This window comes from Helianthus annuus, chromosome 9 (genome assembly GCF_002127325.2).
Source record: "Helianthus annuus cultivar XRQ/B chromosome 9, HanXRQr2.0-SUNRISE, whole genome shotgun sequence".
NCBI lineage: Eukaryota > Viridiplantae > Streptophyta > Magnoliopsida > Asterales > Asteraceae > Helianthus > Helianthus annuus.
The window spans coordinates 185,784,950-185,803,565 of record NC_035441.2 but is presented as its reverse complement, the minus strand read 5'-3'; the positions used below and the strand labels follow the sequence as shown (position 1 = coordinate 185,803,565).

General features: G+C 35.7%; 1 protein-coding gene across 6 annotated transcripts; it reads left to right on the top strand.

Annotated features, from left to right (window-relative positions):
* Window positions 1-1,978: 1,978 nt before the first annotated feature.
* On the top strand, window positions 1,979-17,298 carry LOC110880131. Of its 6 annotated transcripts, XM_022128706.2 has the most exons (13): window positions 1,979-2,185; window positions 9,624-9,893; window positions 11,425-11,646; window positions 11,733-11,825; window positions 11,902-12,023; window positions 13,160-13,474; window positions 13,658-13,888; window positions 13,963-14,427; window positions 14,507-14,695; window positions 15,751-15,858; window positions 16,483-16,531; window positions 16,648-16,746; window positions 17,030-17,298. In XM_022128706.2, exons 8-13 carry the CDS (start codon window positions 14,201-14,203, stop codon window positions 17,093-17,095), a joined length of 738 nt encoding a protein of 245 aa, XP_021984398.1. In that variant the 5' UTR covers window positions 1,979-2,185; window positions 9,624-9,893; window positions 11,425-11,646; window positions 11,733-11,825; window positions 11,902-12,023; window positions 13,160-13,474; window positions 13,658-13,888; window positions 13,963-14,200; the 3' UTR covers window positions 17,096-17,298. The 6 variants fall into 6 exon arrangements, with proteins under 6 accessions (XP_021984398.1, XP_035833910.1, XP_021984397.1 ...); XM_035978017.1 differs by lacking the exon at window positions 9,624-9,893 and having other exon boundaries at window positions 13,701-13,888; XM_022128705.2 differs by lacking the exon at window positions 9,624-9,893.
* The last annotated feature ends 1,318 nt before the right edge of the window (window positions 17,299-18,616 follow it).

Here is an 18,616-nt window from a genome sequence, read left to right as displayed (position 1 = left end):
CGGCGTGGTGACTTGGGCGTTTGTACCCAACCCCCGCCCCATACCCCATAGTCTTATAAATTTATGGGGTATTCAAAACCCGAACCTAACATCACCCGACCTGAAAAACTATCGTACCTGAATTATCTGAACCCAATGAAGGTTTTGTCCTTTATCTTAATATCATTTTTCAGTCGGTGTCATTTTCAACATATTTTGACAGGTTTTGCCCTTTATAGGACTAACTCAGTTAATATTTCTTGTTAAATTCTAGTCAAACGGGGTAGTTTTGTCTTTCTACCCATTTATTTGAAAATCTTTTAAATAAAAAATAAAATATGTTTAATATATTAAAAACTAATATATTTATAAAATTAAAAATCTTTCCCACTCTAAACACACACACAAACAGTACTACCCCTCTCTCTCTCTCTCTCTCTCTCTCTCTCTCTCTCTCTCTTTATTATCTCCCACAACTATCTCCATTTTCTTCATCAGAACATCAGCCACCACCTCCACAATTCTTCTTTCAACAGCCGCCCCAACCTGCCGACCACCACAACCCCCACTTGCCGACAACCACCAACCCCACCGCACCACCCTCATCTGACCACCAACAACCCCACCGCACCACCCTCATCTGACTACCAACAACCCCACCACAGAAACCCCAACCCCATAGATCCGGCGTCCCACCGTCGAATGAAACCCTAGCCGCCAGATTTGAGATGTATTTTTGCTAGGAATAGAGGTTTTTGTTCATCTCTTATCTTCATTGAAGGTTTCATGGCGGATTTGTGTGTTTGGATAGTGGTTAGGGTTTATACGGTGGTAATGGTGGTGGTGGATGGGAGGCACTGGTTGTAGATGAAGAAGGGAACTAACCCGAGAAACATTTACCCGAATCTAATACGGTTCGGTTATCAGTTAAAGTGACTAAAAAACCCGAAACCTGAGAACCAAACCCAAAGATAGGGATGACAAAAATACCCGAGCCCGACGGGTATACATATAAGGTATAAGGATTATAAAGTTATTATTAATTATTATATATAACAATTAGAGTAGGTCTTAGCTACAGTGTTGGGCCATGGATGTTGGGCCAATGAGAAAAAATGAAATGGGCTAGTTTAATGATCCAAAATAGAGGACTTAAAGTAGAAAACTGAAATGGGCTGGCTCAGTGATCCCAAATAGCCGACTAAAAGAAATTTATGATCTCTTATGTAATGTAATCATCAGGATTCTTAATAGCTGACTAAAAGAAATTTACGATCTCTATATGTAATGTAGTCATGACTTTTGTATTATCTTTATTTATTTAAAAATAACAAAGTTAATATTGATGCTATGTATTTGTATACCATTATTGCGGTGAATTGAACTGATTTATGACTTATTTTTTTGAGTTTTCTTATTGGTTTGCTATACTGAATGTTGGTACCATAGTGATACTGTAACGAACCGAACAAACTGAATTTTCACCGCAATGCGAAGAGAATGTGTAACGTGTTCTACGCCAGCTTTACGTCACGTTACAATATAGATTCGCGTTTTTGTTTTACTAGATCATTGTTTGTTTACTACTTAACACGGTTTTACGACCCCCACACATGCAACGCGGGGTTACACACTAGTTCATAATAAAACTTATATATATGTAATATACATTTTTAATTTATAATAGTTGTTGTATAAATAAAATTACATAATAATTATAATAGTAAAAAAATGGATTTGAAAATCTCAACGTCTTTTCTTTTAACAAACTACTGAGTATACCCGATACCCGTAGGTATACCCGATACCCAACGGGTAATTACCCGACAAATACCCCACAGATATTGGGTCGGGTATGAAACACGATTTTATAACCGGTTATGGATATGGAATTACGAATACCCGACCCAAACCTAACCCATTGTCACCCTGCCCAAAGAACACCCCCCTTTTTATAATTCCCGCCCCTCTAAAATAAAATAAAAAAATCATCATTTTGAACTTCAATCTTTTCTATTAACTCCCACACCCACTTCCCGGAATTCTCTCTAATTTATCAATCAGTTAAAACACTCAGTCACATCAAAATTCAACTTCAACATAGACGGAGAATCAAAATTGAACTTCAAACGCCAGGCCGCTTCACCACTGCAACCGCCGGAAAACAACGAATCGCACCACTGCAACCGCCGGAAAACAACCGCCGGTAAATTTCATCTGTTTACATCACCTGCTTATGAATTGCGAGTTTTATTTTTTAGTGTTTCTGAATTGCGAGTTTAATCCATTAATGGTTTACATCATCTGCTTAAAATATGTAGCTAGGGTTTTTGTAATGTAGAATATGTCTCATAATATGTTAGTTAGGGTTTTGATAATTATACAAAAGTATATTTGGAGAAATTTTATACCATCGTAATTTCATAGATTACATCACAATTTTAATCATGAAGCATGTGTTGAAGTTATAGTCCCACTTGAGTTTGCATTGTTTGATGGATGTTACTGTTATTTGACGAACTGCAAATTAAATGCACACATAGGGAAGTTTCAAGCTCTTTCACAACACGATATATAGGAAGACACTGCTTTCTATCTCTATGCAAGCATCCCTTTGCAATTGATTTAAATCTTAAAAGGGAGTCATAACTTATTTCCCCCCTTAAGTTAGGATTAATAACCGTGTGTAATTTATCCATTTTATAGTAGTAGTCTGATAACTGAAAGCCACCACGGTCTCTTACGTAACACAACCTCCCACACAAAATTTTAAGTAGCACCATACCAAAAAAAAATATACATCTGATTCTTTTTTCAGCGTACAGTTAACATAGTATTCTGGTTCAATATAAGCCCAGTGTGCCACATCTAATGGAGATAGCAGTACTTCTGTCTAGACCTGCTAAACTTAACTTGGAGAGTCCAAGATCAGAAATTTTAGCGACCCAATCGCAATCCAACAAAATATTTGCGCTTTTTATATCTCCATGGATTATTGCTTGATGCTTCCTCGCATGATTATGGAGTTAATCCAGACCATGACCATGAGCAGCATCAAGACATATTTTAAGTCTTACTAACCACGAAAGAGTATCAGTTCACAAACATCTGATTCGTTTCTTGCTAAATCACTTCTTTAAACTCGCTTTTAGCTGTATTCTTACTCACCCATTTTTGGTAGCCGTATACACCATCACCTGGTACTGCTTCGTCATCAATGCAGCTCGAAACAGCTCTATTTCAGTGACACTCGAGACTGTTTCAGCCCGATACAGACCCACGGTTCAGAGCACTGAAGCACACTGGTACGTCGTTTCCCGATCACTGCTTCTCACAACCATCGTTTGCTGCCGATCGGACCACCATCTCCGTCTAAACTCCTCCATAGCTAACTTTCATAACATTCCTTTTATGAAATGCATTCACCTCCTCCCATCTGTTTGCTTTTAGATTCACAAAGAATCACTTAGATTCTTTACCCCTTTTCTTAATTCTTTTCTACATAAAACATACGCCAAACCATGCTTTTTCTAGTCGACCACTGAACTTTGATCAATTCTCCTTGCCTGTTGCTCTCCTCTAATGTTCCTCTTGCCTTCTGATTTCACCCAGAAACCTGCCTAACTGATCTGATCGCTAACACACAGAAACGATCACAGCTATTTTTCAACACTTCTTATCACTTCATTTAAAGTGATTAGCTCGAACCACACAGGTTCTTCTTGCATAATTCACATAGAATTCTTCTCCCTTTTTTTAGTCCCCTCGACAATATCGATCGACACCAATGAATCACACAGATTTGTCTGCACTTTTTGTTCACACAGAACACAATCACGTTCACGTAGAACCTCTTCTCAACCGTATCACACGAAATTTTGTTCACTTAGATCTCTTCTACAGGTTTGCTAACACCGTTGTTCTCGTTCTCTTTATCTTCTCAGTTCCGTAGTTTAGAAGACTGCTCCCCTCTTTTCGGAATCGACTCTCAAAACGGAGAACACTGTCTTCACCCGCTCTCGTTTCTCGACTCTCGTTTAGGCCCCTCACAAACACACACAGTTGTAACGATTTTCTGTATATTAAACTTCAAGAGAAATTTTACAAGTGATAAATAGAAACTACACTCAAATCTTGCTTATATAGAAAAAAAAAACACATTAAACAATCCACGTAAACTGCACGACTTATTCCTCCTGCATACTCGGTCAAATTAAGTTTATTTTTCACGTGCGCTTCCTTGAATCCAGGTCGGCCCTAGACCAATTCCATACCAATTAACCGTTAACTGTTTGGGAACCCATTTACAAAATCCGCGACCCGTTAATCATGCTGACCCATGACCGGCTTGACCCATACACGACCCGTAACATCAAGATTAAACCCAACATGTGTGTCCACTGTCTTTTGTCTGGATATTAAGTAGGTGGGATTGAGATCATAACAAATATTATATTAATCCATTTTTGCCTTGTCATATACCTGTGTCGATTAGTTTACAACCCCCAACGTTTCTCTTTGTTTCCCTCCCTTTCCATTTTTTAAAAAACTCGAGGGTCCAGACCCACCCTATAATAGTGTAACACCTGTGTTACCATTCATCTTGATTCTTGAATCTTCTCTATCCCTGATGACTCTGATCTCACAAAATAGTAACTATTAACTCGTGATTAACGAGGCCAGTTTGTTTCTGAATAGACCAACAGATCTCCACCAACCCAGCAATACACGTCAACAAAACTTGGAAATTTTTGCATTAAATAGGTTTCCTCTTCAATTTCAACATCTTTCTAAAGGTGAAAGACAGAAATTGAAGTTGGGCATGGATATTGGCAGGGCCGGCTCAACATATTTTGAGGCCCAAAGCGAAATAAAACTTGAGGCCCTTTCCGAATAATTTAACATATTTAAACAACCAACTTTATACTTCCGATTTTAATTAAACATAGAAATATAGAAAGCAAATAACAAAAGGAGGAACATAATTGTAGTTTGTACCTATTATTTCCCTTCTCTTTGTTTCGCTGTAATAATCATGGAACAAACCAACATTAATAGTCACCAACTTTGAAAACATAGTTTCAAAGGAAACTCAACTACACCACCCCAACTGACCCTGCAATTATATCATCTTCAAGAGGCTTGTCCCCTTAAAAAATAACAAATCAAAATTAAAAAAACATACTGCATGGGGTCGAACCTGTGTCTTGGCGAAGACACTTGGGGTTCCTTACCACTACAGTACAACAGCAATTGTTGCATATGCCAGCAAATTTAATATTAATATTCACATTAAATTCAAGTATAATTTTTTTTTTAATTTTAAATGGAGGCCTCAAAATTTTGGTGGCCCAAAGCCCTCGCTTTACTTGAATGGCCCATGGGCCGGCCCTGGATATTGGATACCAACCTTCACTTGGATAGGACTTAGGAGGACAAGCTTTTGTAGACTTTTATCTATATGGATCAGAATTTCTTAGCGATATTCGGCATATACAAAGTAACATTAGATGTCTACTTGTGATTTCAATTGGGAAACAACCACATCAGATTAATCACCTTAAGTGTCTACTTGTGAATACAATTGAACAGCACGTGACTTTTTGCTCGTTATTAACTACAAAAAGTTTCACCACACTATAATATACTGAATGACACTTTAAACTCTACAATACAAAAAAATGGCATCCTTAAAAAGAATCACATCCAAATCTATTAGGTAAAATATGATACCAATAGAAATCAACAAAACATCCACCTGAGTTTTATAATCTTTTAAACATGCAAGTTAAGGATTAAATGGGCCACCTAAATTGTTAGCAGTTTTGTGCTTGTTATGTTCTTACTTGTTACCTAAATTTTGTATTCTGTTTTATAAGTTATTATTTAGGTTTGAAGTTTGATTTTGTTTTTTGTCATGGTGAATAACTAGCTAGTGACAAATGGTCATGGATAAATCATGGATTTCGTCAGATAGATTATCAAATGCATATGACAAAGGCGTGGAAGCGTTTTTAGAGTTTGCGCAAAGTAATAATCCTCAATTGGATGTTATTCCATGTCCTTGTGTAAATTGTATCAATTTGTGTCACCGCTCTATTGATGATGTGCGTTATCATTTGTTTGCCCACGGTTTTGATGAAAGTTATACGGTCTGGTCTTTTCATGGAGAAAAACTTCCGAAGCTTGATTCTAGATGCCCTAATGAATCTAGACCTCCTGACTTTATTAATACAAAGGAAATGCTACATGATGCCTTCAATTATGTAGAGAATGAACCCGATTCATTGAAATCACTTCTTGAAGAATGTGATAAACCACTTTACGTTGGGTCAAAGTATAATGCACTCAGTGGATTATTGAAATTTCAACATTTGAAAGGTCAATTTGGCTGGTCTGATGCTAGTTTTGACGCTTTGTTGGGTGTCCTAAAAGATATCTTACCATCAAACAATACAATTCCTACATCGATATATGAGGCCAAGAAGTTGCTAAAAGGAGTAGGTATACAGTATGAAAAGATTCATGCATGTGAAAATGACTGTGTTCTATTCTCTGGAAAGAACATAAGGATGCTTCTCAGTGTCCATCTTGTGGCACATCTCGTTGGAAGAAGAATACCCAAAACTTGCCTTCAAAAGTTTTGTGGTATTTTCCTCCCATCCCTAGATTTAAAAGAATGTTTTCATCACCGGAAATTGCACATGACTTAACTTGGTATGCACAAGGTCCGGTCAATAATGGTAAGCTATCTCATCCTCGTGATTCCCCCTCTTGGAAGCTTGTTGACAACACGTGGAAAGAATTCGGAAAAGAAAATCGGAATCTTAGGTTAGCCTTGTCCGCTGATGGTATCAATCCTCACAAGTCATTAAGTTCTACGTATAGCTGTTGGCCGGTTATCCTAATAACATATAATCTTCCATCTTATTTGTGTATGTCAAGAAAATTCATGATGTTGACTCTATTGATATCAGGGCCAAACCAACCTGGTAACAATATTGATGTCTACTTGGCACCATTGATAGCAGATCTAAAACTCTTATGGGAAACTGGCGTTAAAACGTTTGATGCTTATAAGAAAGAATACTTCAATCTAAGAGCAATATTACTCTGGACTATAAATGACTTTCCCGCATATGGTAATCTTTCGGGGTGTGTTACCAAGGGTTATTATGCTTGTCCAATATGTTCGGAGAATACTTGTTCACAATGGTTGCCAAAGTCCAAAAAAGTATGCTTTCTTGGCCATAGAAGATTTCTCCCACTTGAACATCCTTTTCGTAAAAGAAAAAAAGATTTCAACAATCAACAAGAGAATGATATTATAAAAAACCCATTATCAGGCGAAGAAATTTACGACTCTCTGACGGGGTTTGAGAATACATGGGGTAAGAAGAAAAAGACAAAGAAGGAAACGTCAAGGAAGCAAACGTCAAAGAAGAAAACACCAAAGAAGAAAACTTCAAAGAAGGAAAAAGAAAGTATCGATGAAAGAGCTAAATTGTGGAATAAAAAGTCAATTTTTTTTGAACTTGAATATTGGAAGAAGTTGCTTGTTCGTCACCAGTTAGATGTTATGCACATAGAAAAAAATGTGTGTGAGAGTGTTTATGGGACATTGTTGAATTTACCCCACAAGACGAAGGATGGATTAAATGCACGACAAGATCTTGAGGAGTTAGGCATTAAGTCTGAATTACAACCTCAACTAAACGGGAATCGACTTTTGCTTCCTCCTGCGTGCTACACATTGAATTACTCGGAGAAACGTCTATTTTACGATACCTTGTCTAACATAAAAGTGCCTGATGGGTATTGCTCCAACTTCAAAAATCTCGTCTCTGATGATGTTTCAAAGATGAATGGCTTGAAGTCTAATGATTGTCATGTACTGATGCAACAACTTCTCCCTTTTGCAATCAAAGGGGTGTTACATGAGAAAGTGAGGAAAACAATCATAAGCTTATGTCATTTCTTCAACAAGTTGTGTAGTAAAGTTGTTGATGTTAGTAAACTAGGAAAGCTGCAAAGTGACATCGTATTGACTTTGTGTTTGTTAGAGAAGTATTTTCCTCCTTCATTTTTCGATGTCATGATTCACTTGATGGTGCATTTAGTTAGAGAGGTTAGGCTATGTGGCCCGGTTCATTTTAGGTGGATGTATCCATTTGAGAGATACATGAAAACACTCAAAGGGTATGTACGAAATCATCATCGACCCGAGGGTTGCATTGCAGAATGTTATGTGGTAGAGGAAGCCTTAGAATTTTGCTCGGGCTACTTTAAAAACATGAAGTCAATTGGTAATCCTTATGAACGTGTTGATGAAAGAATCTGCACAGGCAAGCCTTTATCGGGGGGGGGGGGGGCTATGATTGAGGTTGTGGATGCTAAGTTACTTGATCAAGCTCATCTTTATGTATTACGAAACACTGCTAGTGTGGAGCCGTATATAGAGTAAGAATTACATTAAACTCTATATTTTATGTACTTTATCTGATACATAATGCTTCTTTAAACTTCTACTATATTCCAGGCAACATATGTTGGAATTGAAGAATCACAACCCACGTGCCTCTCGAAATAGTACATGGTTGCAAGGCCAACACAGTCGAACATTTATTAGTTGGTTTAAGAACGAGGTTTGTTTTTAATAAGATTGTTAGAACTACAATATTTTAAATAATTTTGTTTGATTTACATTAATTCTATTTCCAATAGGTTGAAAAACGTTTGGCTAATGCGGAAGATGTTTGTGACACTGTTCGTTGGTTGGCCAAAGGGCCTAGTTTTGCTGTTGCTAAATATACTGGTTTTGCCATAAATGAGTATCGGTTCCATACAACATCTCGAGATGAATCTAAAACAACTCAATGTAGTGGAGTATCTTTAGTTGCACATGCTATGCAGATTGCTAGTGCAAAAGACTCCAATCCTGTTTATGGCGCTGTTACTTACTTTGGTCGTATAAAGGAGATATGGGATCTTGATTATCGCATGTTTACCCTTCCCGTTTTCATGTGTGATTGGGCTGATAGTCGTGGAGTAAAAAAGGATGATTTTGGATTCACAGTGGTTAACTTTGATAGGCTTGGTCACCAGCCTGACCGCTTCATATTAGCTAGTCAAGCCAAACAAGTTTTTTATGTTCAAGATCAACAAGATAAGAATTTATCTGTTGTTGGTTTTACACCACATAAGATGTACAAGTATGGAGCAAGTGGTGAAATTGATGATATGTTGGCATTTGATGCTACTATTGATGTTTCACAGTACTCCGGTTTGGTAGACCTTGACGATGATTTTTCGTGTATGCGCGTGGATGGCGAGGGCATATTAGTTTAAACTATTTCGTGAATAATTAAATCTGTAGTTTTTGTGTTTTTATTTCAGTTCTTAGATGTGATTAATTATGTCTGAATTGTTTGAATTTGAGAATTTTGCGATTAATTTGATGTTTTAATTACCTAATTCTGATTCGGATCATGATGAAGATTGCAAATCGCATGGGATTTGTCTTTTTTACTTAGTTATATTATTGTGTTTCTATTACTTAATTTTGTAACTAGTTATTGTGTATTTATTACTTAATTTCGATTGACACCATGCTATAACTACTTATTATGTATTTGTTGAAACAGGTTCTTTTTTTGTGACATGGAATCGAATTCTGACTCAGATCAGATCATGCTGAAGAGAACAAATCACAAAGAGGTCCAACAATAAAGTCAAAATCTAGTAAAGGGAAACTTATAATTACCTACAATAAAAAGGGTGTCCCAATTGGAAAGGAATCAGTAGCACTCTCTACTTTTGAGGGATTGGTAGCAAGAACTATGATTCCCATAACTTATACCACTTGGCCGAAAGTTGGTAAGGAAAGAAAGGAAGAATTATGGCAATATGTCATGGTAAGTCTAACATCTAATCTTAACTTTAAACTATCTTCTTAATAGTTAATTACACAGATAGTCCCATAGTCCCTGTGGATTACCTAAAATAACACCTTTTAGGTACTAACTTTTTTTGTAACGGATTCGGGTTCTATGGTTTCAATTTTGTAAGACTTTGGGGTATTAAGGCCAACAGACGTTAAAAATTCTGTTTAGTTTGAGTTAAATGACTGTTTTACCCTTAAATAACCACAGGGACCATATGTGTAATCAGGTTTATTTAAAGTAATTATTGCCATTTGGTAACTTCTACTTATTTCAACCGTCAGTTTTCCATCTTTGCTTGAGTCCAAATCTGATTATTTTGACCCTAAACCAAAATGAGGTGCTTAGAGTTAAGGGTATCACAACAGAAACCATTCTCTGAAAAAATTACAACAGGAGCATTAGTATTACATTCTAGTAGTGGTGTTAACTGGTTTTATGTGAATATGCATGTATATAGAATATTAGAGACAGACCTGGCAAACGGGTCGGGTCGTGGGTCAAAACAGGTTCGAGTCAAAACGGGTCATTTATAAAAAGGGTTGTTTTGGTTCGGATCGAAACAGGTCCGGGTTAGAACGGGTTTCGGGTCAGGTCGGGTTAGGTAGGGTCAGTTTTTTTTATGATGATGACTAATATGTGTTAATTACTCCACTGATGGGCCTGCACGTGCAACACGTGGACCGACTCTTGCGAATAGTCCCTTTATTCCTCCATCCCTGTTCCATGATCATATCCATGCATCTTGTCAAATTCATGATCAACAAATGTAAAAACTGGAATCGATAAAGTGAACATATAAAAACTGGAATCGCGTAGCGTCTTTTGATACCAAGTATACGGAAGTAATTACAGCTCTATTCCAATTCTTCTACTTATGATATCTTCAATAACACCCCCATACTCCGCATATTTATTGGTATAACTATCTATATATATCATACTTGTGCCCGATATAAGTGGCACACATTGAAACAGTTATTAGTAACTTCATCACTGACAACCCGTTTCGCTAAAGGATGTATTAGTAACATCATTTGCAACACCAGGTGTGTTGTCACTTCATGAAGTTCATGTTTCCCTTGATTTCAACATTACCATTCATATTGTTTGAAATCCCGCATCCAAAAGCTTACATGCATTTCATAAATCAGGCAGAATCAACTTTTGCGAGTCTAGAAGAAGAGTGCGATGCAAAATCCCCTTCATCACTAATAGAACCAAATCTGTATCAGAAAACAAACGTACTTACTCACCTCAAAGTTTGATAACACAACACTCGTACCTTTTGTCATTTGCTTATGTTGTATCTACACCTGCCAAAACGGGCGAGTCGGGTCGGGTTGGGTGGCGGGTCAGAACGGGTCAATTCAGAAAAAAGGCTGTTTTGGTTCGGGTTAGAACGGGTTGTCGAAACGGGTTCGGGTCGAAACGGGTACGGGTCAAAATGTGCAGCCTTATTGTTAACCTATTTTTGAATATATTGTTTGTTTTGTATTTTCAGGCACATTTTGTGGTTGACCCAAAGAGCCGGAAGCAAACTATACAATCAATTGGGACAAAGTGGAGAAACGTCAAACATACTCTATACAGGGATTACATTGAGACACAAAAAAATGACCCTGAGGAGAAGAAAATTTTACTTAATCCTCCTCTTAAGTATCCATTCTTGAAGAAAGAAGACTGGAAACTATTTGTATCACAAAGAACTTCAAAACAATGGGAGGTTTGTTTAAACTTTTGGTGCTTGTATTTGTTTAGTATCCATGTCTAATCTAACATTATATAAACATTTTAATGTTTCTAATGCAGGAGACAAGTAAGAAGGCAAAGAAAGTCCGTGCACATCATAAATACAATCATCATTTGAGCAGAAAGGGATATGCCAGACTCACTACTGAGATTGTATGAATGCAATTAACCCAATAATATTTTTTTATTTGTTTACGTTAATTCAATTTTGTTATTCTTGATAATTTAGATGCAAGAAACCGGCCTGGAGGAAGAGGAGATTGATAGGGCAATGTTGTGGAAACGAGCAAGAGAACTGAACTGAAAATAGGAGGTTTCGACTCAGATGTCCAAGTGGTAGTTGATAGAATTGTAAGTCTTTCTTTGACCTTACACTATGAGGTTTAAATGTTGAATACAGTAGGCTGATTTGGTCAGTTTAGTAGGCTGATTTGTGGCAGTAGTTGCTTTGTTCGTGAAACTTACCCTCAAATATCGGTACTGAACCGTACCGTATTGTACCGGGTATATTCAGTACCGATACAGATACCCACTTTTGGGGATTCGGTACCGTACCGGGTATATTCGGTACCGTACGGTACCGGGATTTTCCGTACAGGTTGGTACCGAGCTCATCCCTATCCAAGACTAAGTATAAAGGGGTGTTTGGGTTTGTGGTAGCTAATTAGTTACATAAAAGCTGGAATATAGTAGTCAATAATTTTTTTGAGAAAAAAAACCTTAGATCCTTTTTATTTTCTATTTGTCCTCTGTATTTTTTATATTTTCTGATTGTGGGTTTTGATTACATAGATAACAATACTAACACAATCAAAATGATACTAGCACAATAAAAAACATGATACTAGCACAATGAAAATGATTGATATTAGCACAAACAAAATGATATCAACACAAATATAATGATATCAGCAGAAAACAAAATGAAACCTAATGGAAGAAGAATAAAAGGGAAAAAAGGCCTCTCACGAATCTGGATGATAAATCAAATTGCGTGAAAGTAGCATCTGGAATGGAATGAAAATGATAATCTGGAATCAATCTAATATTTTCATAGCCTAAATTTAGGAATTTTCATATTTTTTTATATTGTCAATGACAAAAATACCCTTATTAAAACTATTTATGTTGGGCCATTTGTCAAAATCTAAATAGTTCTTAGAGTTTTCAGGTTCAAAATAGTTTGTATTTGATCCTCCTCCATAAAACATAATATAACAAGTGACAACTGGGTTCAACATAATTACCATTGCTCACTTACATTTTTTACTTACTGTTGACTTCCATATGACTTACTGTTGAGTGTTGACCTACGTCTGTTGTTTGGTATTACTGCCACTGACTTACAGTTGACCTTTTGCTGCCTTTGACATTGATTATATTATTGACGTCACTGCTCCACATACATCCTCTATGATTGAAACACCGTAACTATAACACCTACTTGTTAGATAGTGTATTAATAGACATCTTTTGTCCAATTTCAGGACCAGCTTAAGGAATCAGATTCTGGAGAGGGCACATGTGGAACACATGATGTGCTTACCCAGGCCTTGGGTACTGATGAACAACGTGGGCATGTACGCGGGATGGGCAAATTTGTAACTCCACAACAATACTTTTATTTACCCAATACTGTCAAGCATTACATGGACACTGAGAAGAAGAAGTATGATAAACGACTCAACAAGCTTGAAGATGAATTAGAGAAACTAAAAAGAGGTGTGAACAATGTTTCAGAAGCCGAAAGTTGCCAATGGGGCAATGAAGATCTTGAAGACAACCCAGATGAAGAACCACTTGTAAGTCTTGGGTAAAAATGTTTCTTTTTAAAATAATTTCTTTATGTTCTATAAGAATTCATTGCAAGTCTTGGCTACAAGAAGTAACACCCTATATATATATATATATATATATATATATATATATATATATATATATATATATATATATATATATATATATATATATATATATATTTGTAGGATATGTCATGTTTTCTTGCGGTTGACAATGCATCAAACATAGTCGCCAAAGGAACTATACTGATGGATACAAATGAAGAGGAGTTCCTTCAAGTCATGTTGGAAATATGTTTACATAGAGAAGCGTTACTACCAGTTCCACTTGAAGAGGAATTCATTATGGAGGTCGGAGATGCAATTGGGCACATACTGAGTTGGCCAAGACATCTAGTCATTCAATGCTCTGACTTGGTAATATTATTTTCATAGATTTAATGCATATAATAAATATGAGGTCTAATTTAAAGAATTTATATTTTTTTCAGGAAAAAATGTTGGCGAAACCAAAGACAAAACCCGTGAAAGATTTAAAAAGTAATAAACAAATAAAACAACCAAGAGGGACTAATGAGGAAAACGAAAAGGAGCTTGAACAAAAGATTGTACAAGTGGAAAAGGTCACGGGAAAAGAAGTAGTAAGTGAGAAAGAAAAAAAAACGGAAAAGAGAACCTAAAGTGGAAAATGAAAAAGAGAATGTACAAGTGAACGAAGGCAAAGGGGGGATGACGAGAGCACAAAGGAGGCCAAGGATAAGAGTTGAAAACAATGCAGTTTTGACAATGACTGCATTGGTTGTTGACGCACAAGTTTTAAAGGTTGATTCTATAAAATTGCAGTGTGTAGACGATCTATTTGGGTACGAGAGTTTCACATATTTGAATTGGGATGATTTTGAAGCAATTTTTACATTGGATGAGCTGACTGGTTCTGTCATCACTGCTTATATGATGTAAGTGCTTAAATTTAGTTTCAAAAATTGTTTGTAAAACACAATTTATTTAATTGATTTAGTTTTTGTATGTTGACAGGTTCTTGTATGAGCAAATCAAGAATGGGCCAAAACTTGATCATGGTATTTGTTTTGTCAGCCCGGGTGCAATCTCGCCAAGTGAACGTAAATCAAAACGCAAACATATTGATGATGCAAGTAGAGTGGTTGTAGATCGGTTGTCGACAAGAAAGGACAATGACATCATCATATTGCCCTACAATCCCGGGTATGATTTTCCATTTAAATAACTATTCATAACGAAAAAAAACTATTATCTTGATATTATTCGACTTAATTTTGTTTTTATAGAAGAAAAGGGATATTTACATATATCCCCTTATTAAGAGGCTTAATAACATAATTACCCAATCCAGTGAATCAATTACATATTTCCCAATTTTTCAGTTAAATTACCCATTACCCTTATATTCCTTACTATTCCAGTAGACGCTTTCTGGTTTGCATCTTTGATTCTTTTTAGTTTTTGTATAGCCTAAATTAACAAGTTTATTTACCTCTCAATAGTTATTAAAACCGTGTATTATCAATAAAATAAAATTCCTCTTTTGAGTTTTGATTCTCAATATTTCTAAAGAAGCATTTTTTTAAAAACCGGTCTTGCTTGTCTGAAAGTTTGACGCTGGTAAGGCCAGAGATTTTTTAAAGGGAGTCATCAGGTGTGTTTAATGAGTTTGTTTTTGTTTCACTAACACCATAATTGTTTTAAGATACTTTTATGGCATTATTTTGTGATGTATCTTTGCAAATTCTTTATAGTATTAATTTTGCATGCAGGAGTTAATTTTAATTTGAACTAAATTTCTTTTTTTTTATGTGTGATTGTGTTATGCTATTTAGTTCAGTTAAACAAAATTGTTAGTATCAGTTATTTAGCTTTTAAGTAGCATTTTGTTTTCTTTTGCAAAAGGTGACTCTTTATATGATTTTTTTGACATGAATGATATTGTTTTGGAAGAACGAGTAGAATGATTGAGAAATTTTAAAGTGATTGATGGTATTAGAAAAGGGAAATATGTAAATAGTTAGTTAATAGGTTGATTAAGTGTAAAATAGTAATTTAATAAGAGTAATTTTAATAAAATGGGTAAATATGTAATATATATGGTTTAGGAAGCGGAAATATGTAATTGATTTTAAGGGTTGGGTAAACATGCAATAATTGATCTTAGTAGGAGGATATATGTAAATGACTCTAAAGAAAAAAACTATTATCTTGATATTATTTGACTTAGTTTGGTTTTTGGTTTTTGGTTTTTGTAGAAGACATTGGGTGTTGGCAGTTTTGGACATGAAAACATATACTTGCTATTATCTTGATTCTATAAGGAATGGCACAATCAATCCGATGTTGAGGCAAATTATTGATGCGTAAGTAATATACATTATCGAAAAATTATATTATATTAGGGGAAAGTGAATATGGTGCTGTTAAGCACCTAACCTTACATGTGAAATCCTCAAAACTACATAGTTTTGATTATGTTTTCTTAAAAAAAATATTTTTATTCTTTTATTATCCTAATTCCTCTCCATTTATTTAGCCCACTTTTATTTCCAAATCCCTACTGCCGATCATATCCCTACTACCTTAAAACCACGTACAAAGACTTTTATTTGCTTTCGTTTCTAGAGTAGGTTTTTGATGAAGAATTGATTAGATTCTATGTTTTTGGAATCTCTAAACATTTATTCAGTTATCAATTAGTGGGTTTTATTTTATTTATGAAAATGATTATGATTCAGCCAAAAAGATAATTAACTACAATTTAATTTCTTGAAGGTAGTAGGGATATGATCGATATGGATTTGGAAATAAAAGTGGGCTAAATAAATGGAGAGGAATTAGGAGAATAAAAGAATAAAAATAATTTTTTAAAAAAACATAATCAAAACTACGTAGTTTTGAGGATTTCACATGTAAGATTAGGTGCTTAACAGCACCATATTCACTTTCCCCATTATATTATTATGATATATTTCTTAATTTTTTAGGGCAATGGCCTTGCATGCTATACAAAATGTCAACTGGGTTAAGGCTAAGGTGAGCACTTATATCTTATTGAAAGAAACATATCAGTATTTTTATTTGTGTAGTGTACATGTGTTGAAATTGTAGCTTTAACTTCATCGACTGAATTGGAATCTTTAATTGTGTAGTGTCCATATCAGACGGGAGGTACTGAATGTGGCTATTATGTGTTGAAGTTCATGAAAGAGGTGGTTAAAGAAGAAATTGAAATACTAGCCAATGACAACGTAAGTACTATTTTTAAATGATTACTTTTGGAGTATTATTAGTTTGTTAGTTAATTAGTTGCAAAACTTTTTTTAGATCACTGAATTTAGTTTATAATTTTGGGGATTTTGATGAGATTTGTGTGTTTGATTTGTATATAAAAGAAATTGGGTGAAAAGATAACTAAATAACCGGGTGGAATGAGAATATAATTGTGTGGATATCATCTTTTTTTATCATATCAAAGTGCATGTATTTAGGCTCTATAATTTTGTTTGTCATTAATTGTTTTTCATATCAAAGTGTATATATTTAGGCTCTTTAATATTTTTCTCAAGTTGGGGAAGGAAAAGAGGTATACACGGATGAGGATATTGATGGAATACGTGAAGGGTGTTCGAGTTATGGGGCAACGTTTGTTTTCAAGTGACTATTTTAGATGTTGAAGTATGTACGGCAAATAGTATTTTTTTTTGTTAAGTTAAGATATTTTGAATTATATTTGACATATGACTATGAAATGAATTGCTTTGGTTTTTGTGTATTTTATCATGAAATAGATTTATATATTGTTTTGGTTCTCTAAAGAAAATTCGAATTTCTAAAAAAAAATTAAACAATGAAAACCATGACATGCAATGCGTGTCATAAATGTTGTCATTAAAGTGTCATAACCGCGTGTCATTAAAATGTGTCATCAATGCGTGTCATTAAGGTGTGTCATTAAAGCGTGTCATTAAGGCGTGTCATTAAAGCGTGTCATAAAGGTGTGTCATTAAAACGTGTCATTAAGGTGTGTCAAAAGTGTGTCATAAAGGTGTGTCATTAAAGTGTGTCATTAAAGTGTGTCATTAAAACGTGTCATTAAGGTGTGTCATAAATGGATGACACACAAATGCATGTCATCTTCAATTAATGACAGGGGCTTCCTTGACACTCTTTTGTGTGTCATATCTACCCTCTAATGACGCGCAATGCGTGTCATTGAAGTTTTTTTTTCTAGTAGTGACCTCGTCAGACTCAGCGAGCTCCTCCTCTGTAAAGTTCGGGCCACGCCTAGTAGAGGGTGACGGGCTGTGCCGTGTATAGGACGTGCGTGGAGCCTACAAAAAATTCAAACAAAATACTCATTACACAACATTAAAATTGTTCACAGAAAATGAAATAAAACAAAATAACATACCTTCATGGAAAGGTCGGACAGAGGAAAGAGCGGCATGGTCTGGCCGGACCGAGGAAAATGTGGCAAGGAAAGGTCGGGCTGAGTATAGGACGGGTCGTAAGGCTATAATAATTTAAACAAAATACCCATTACATAACATTAAATTGCTCGTAGATAAATGAAATAAAAATAAGATAATATACCTGCATGGACGGGAGTGGCTGGGTAAAGGATGGCATGGACGGGTCGGGCTACTGCGTAAAGAACGGGCCCTGGTCCGGATAAACTCGTGGTGGTGGACGGGGTGGAACCGATATACCCAGTACTTATACATTTCACCCATGCCAGTCATCAGCCACCCTATGTCATTTATGCATCTGATCTATATGGCGACCGTGGGATGTTATCTCCTGACCATGCAGTGTTACAAGTCGCATTTGCTCATCTTGGTTACGCAAAATCCTATCGAAAAGACGGTTGGTTTACCACATTGAAACTTGTAGGTGGGAGATCCAATGACTAAGACTGAAGACCTCGCTGAAGACAAAATTCCTAAGATCCATTTGCACCACAGGCTTGGGAAACCCATTTGATTCATGATATTTATCACAAAATTCCAATTAACATTATCATAAGCTTTTTCAAAATCAATCTTTAAAATGAAAACTTGACTTTTTTTCTTTTTTGATCCAAGAAATGTTCTCGTTCACCGCCAGCCGGCCATCAAG

What these genes read in the sequence shown, in the direction of transcription:
- LOC110880131 (XM_022128704.2), top strand. Translation starts at nt 6,659, where the DNA reads ATGTTTTCATCACCGGAAATTGCACATGACTTAACTTGGTATGCACAA. An exon ending in AGTGTGGAGCCGTATATAGA is followed by an intron (nt 8,440 to 8,518) that starts GTAAGAATTACA and finishes ACTATATTCCAG; the next exon opens with GCAACATATGTTGGAATTGA. An exon ending in TTAGTTGGTTTAAGAACGAG is followed by an intron (nt 8,625 to 8,703) that starts GTTTGTTTTTAA and finishes TATTTCCAATAG; the next exon opens with GTTGAAAAACGTTTGGCTAA.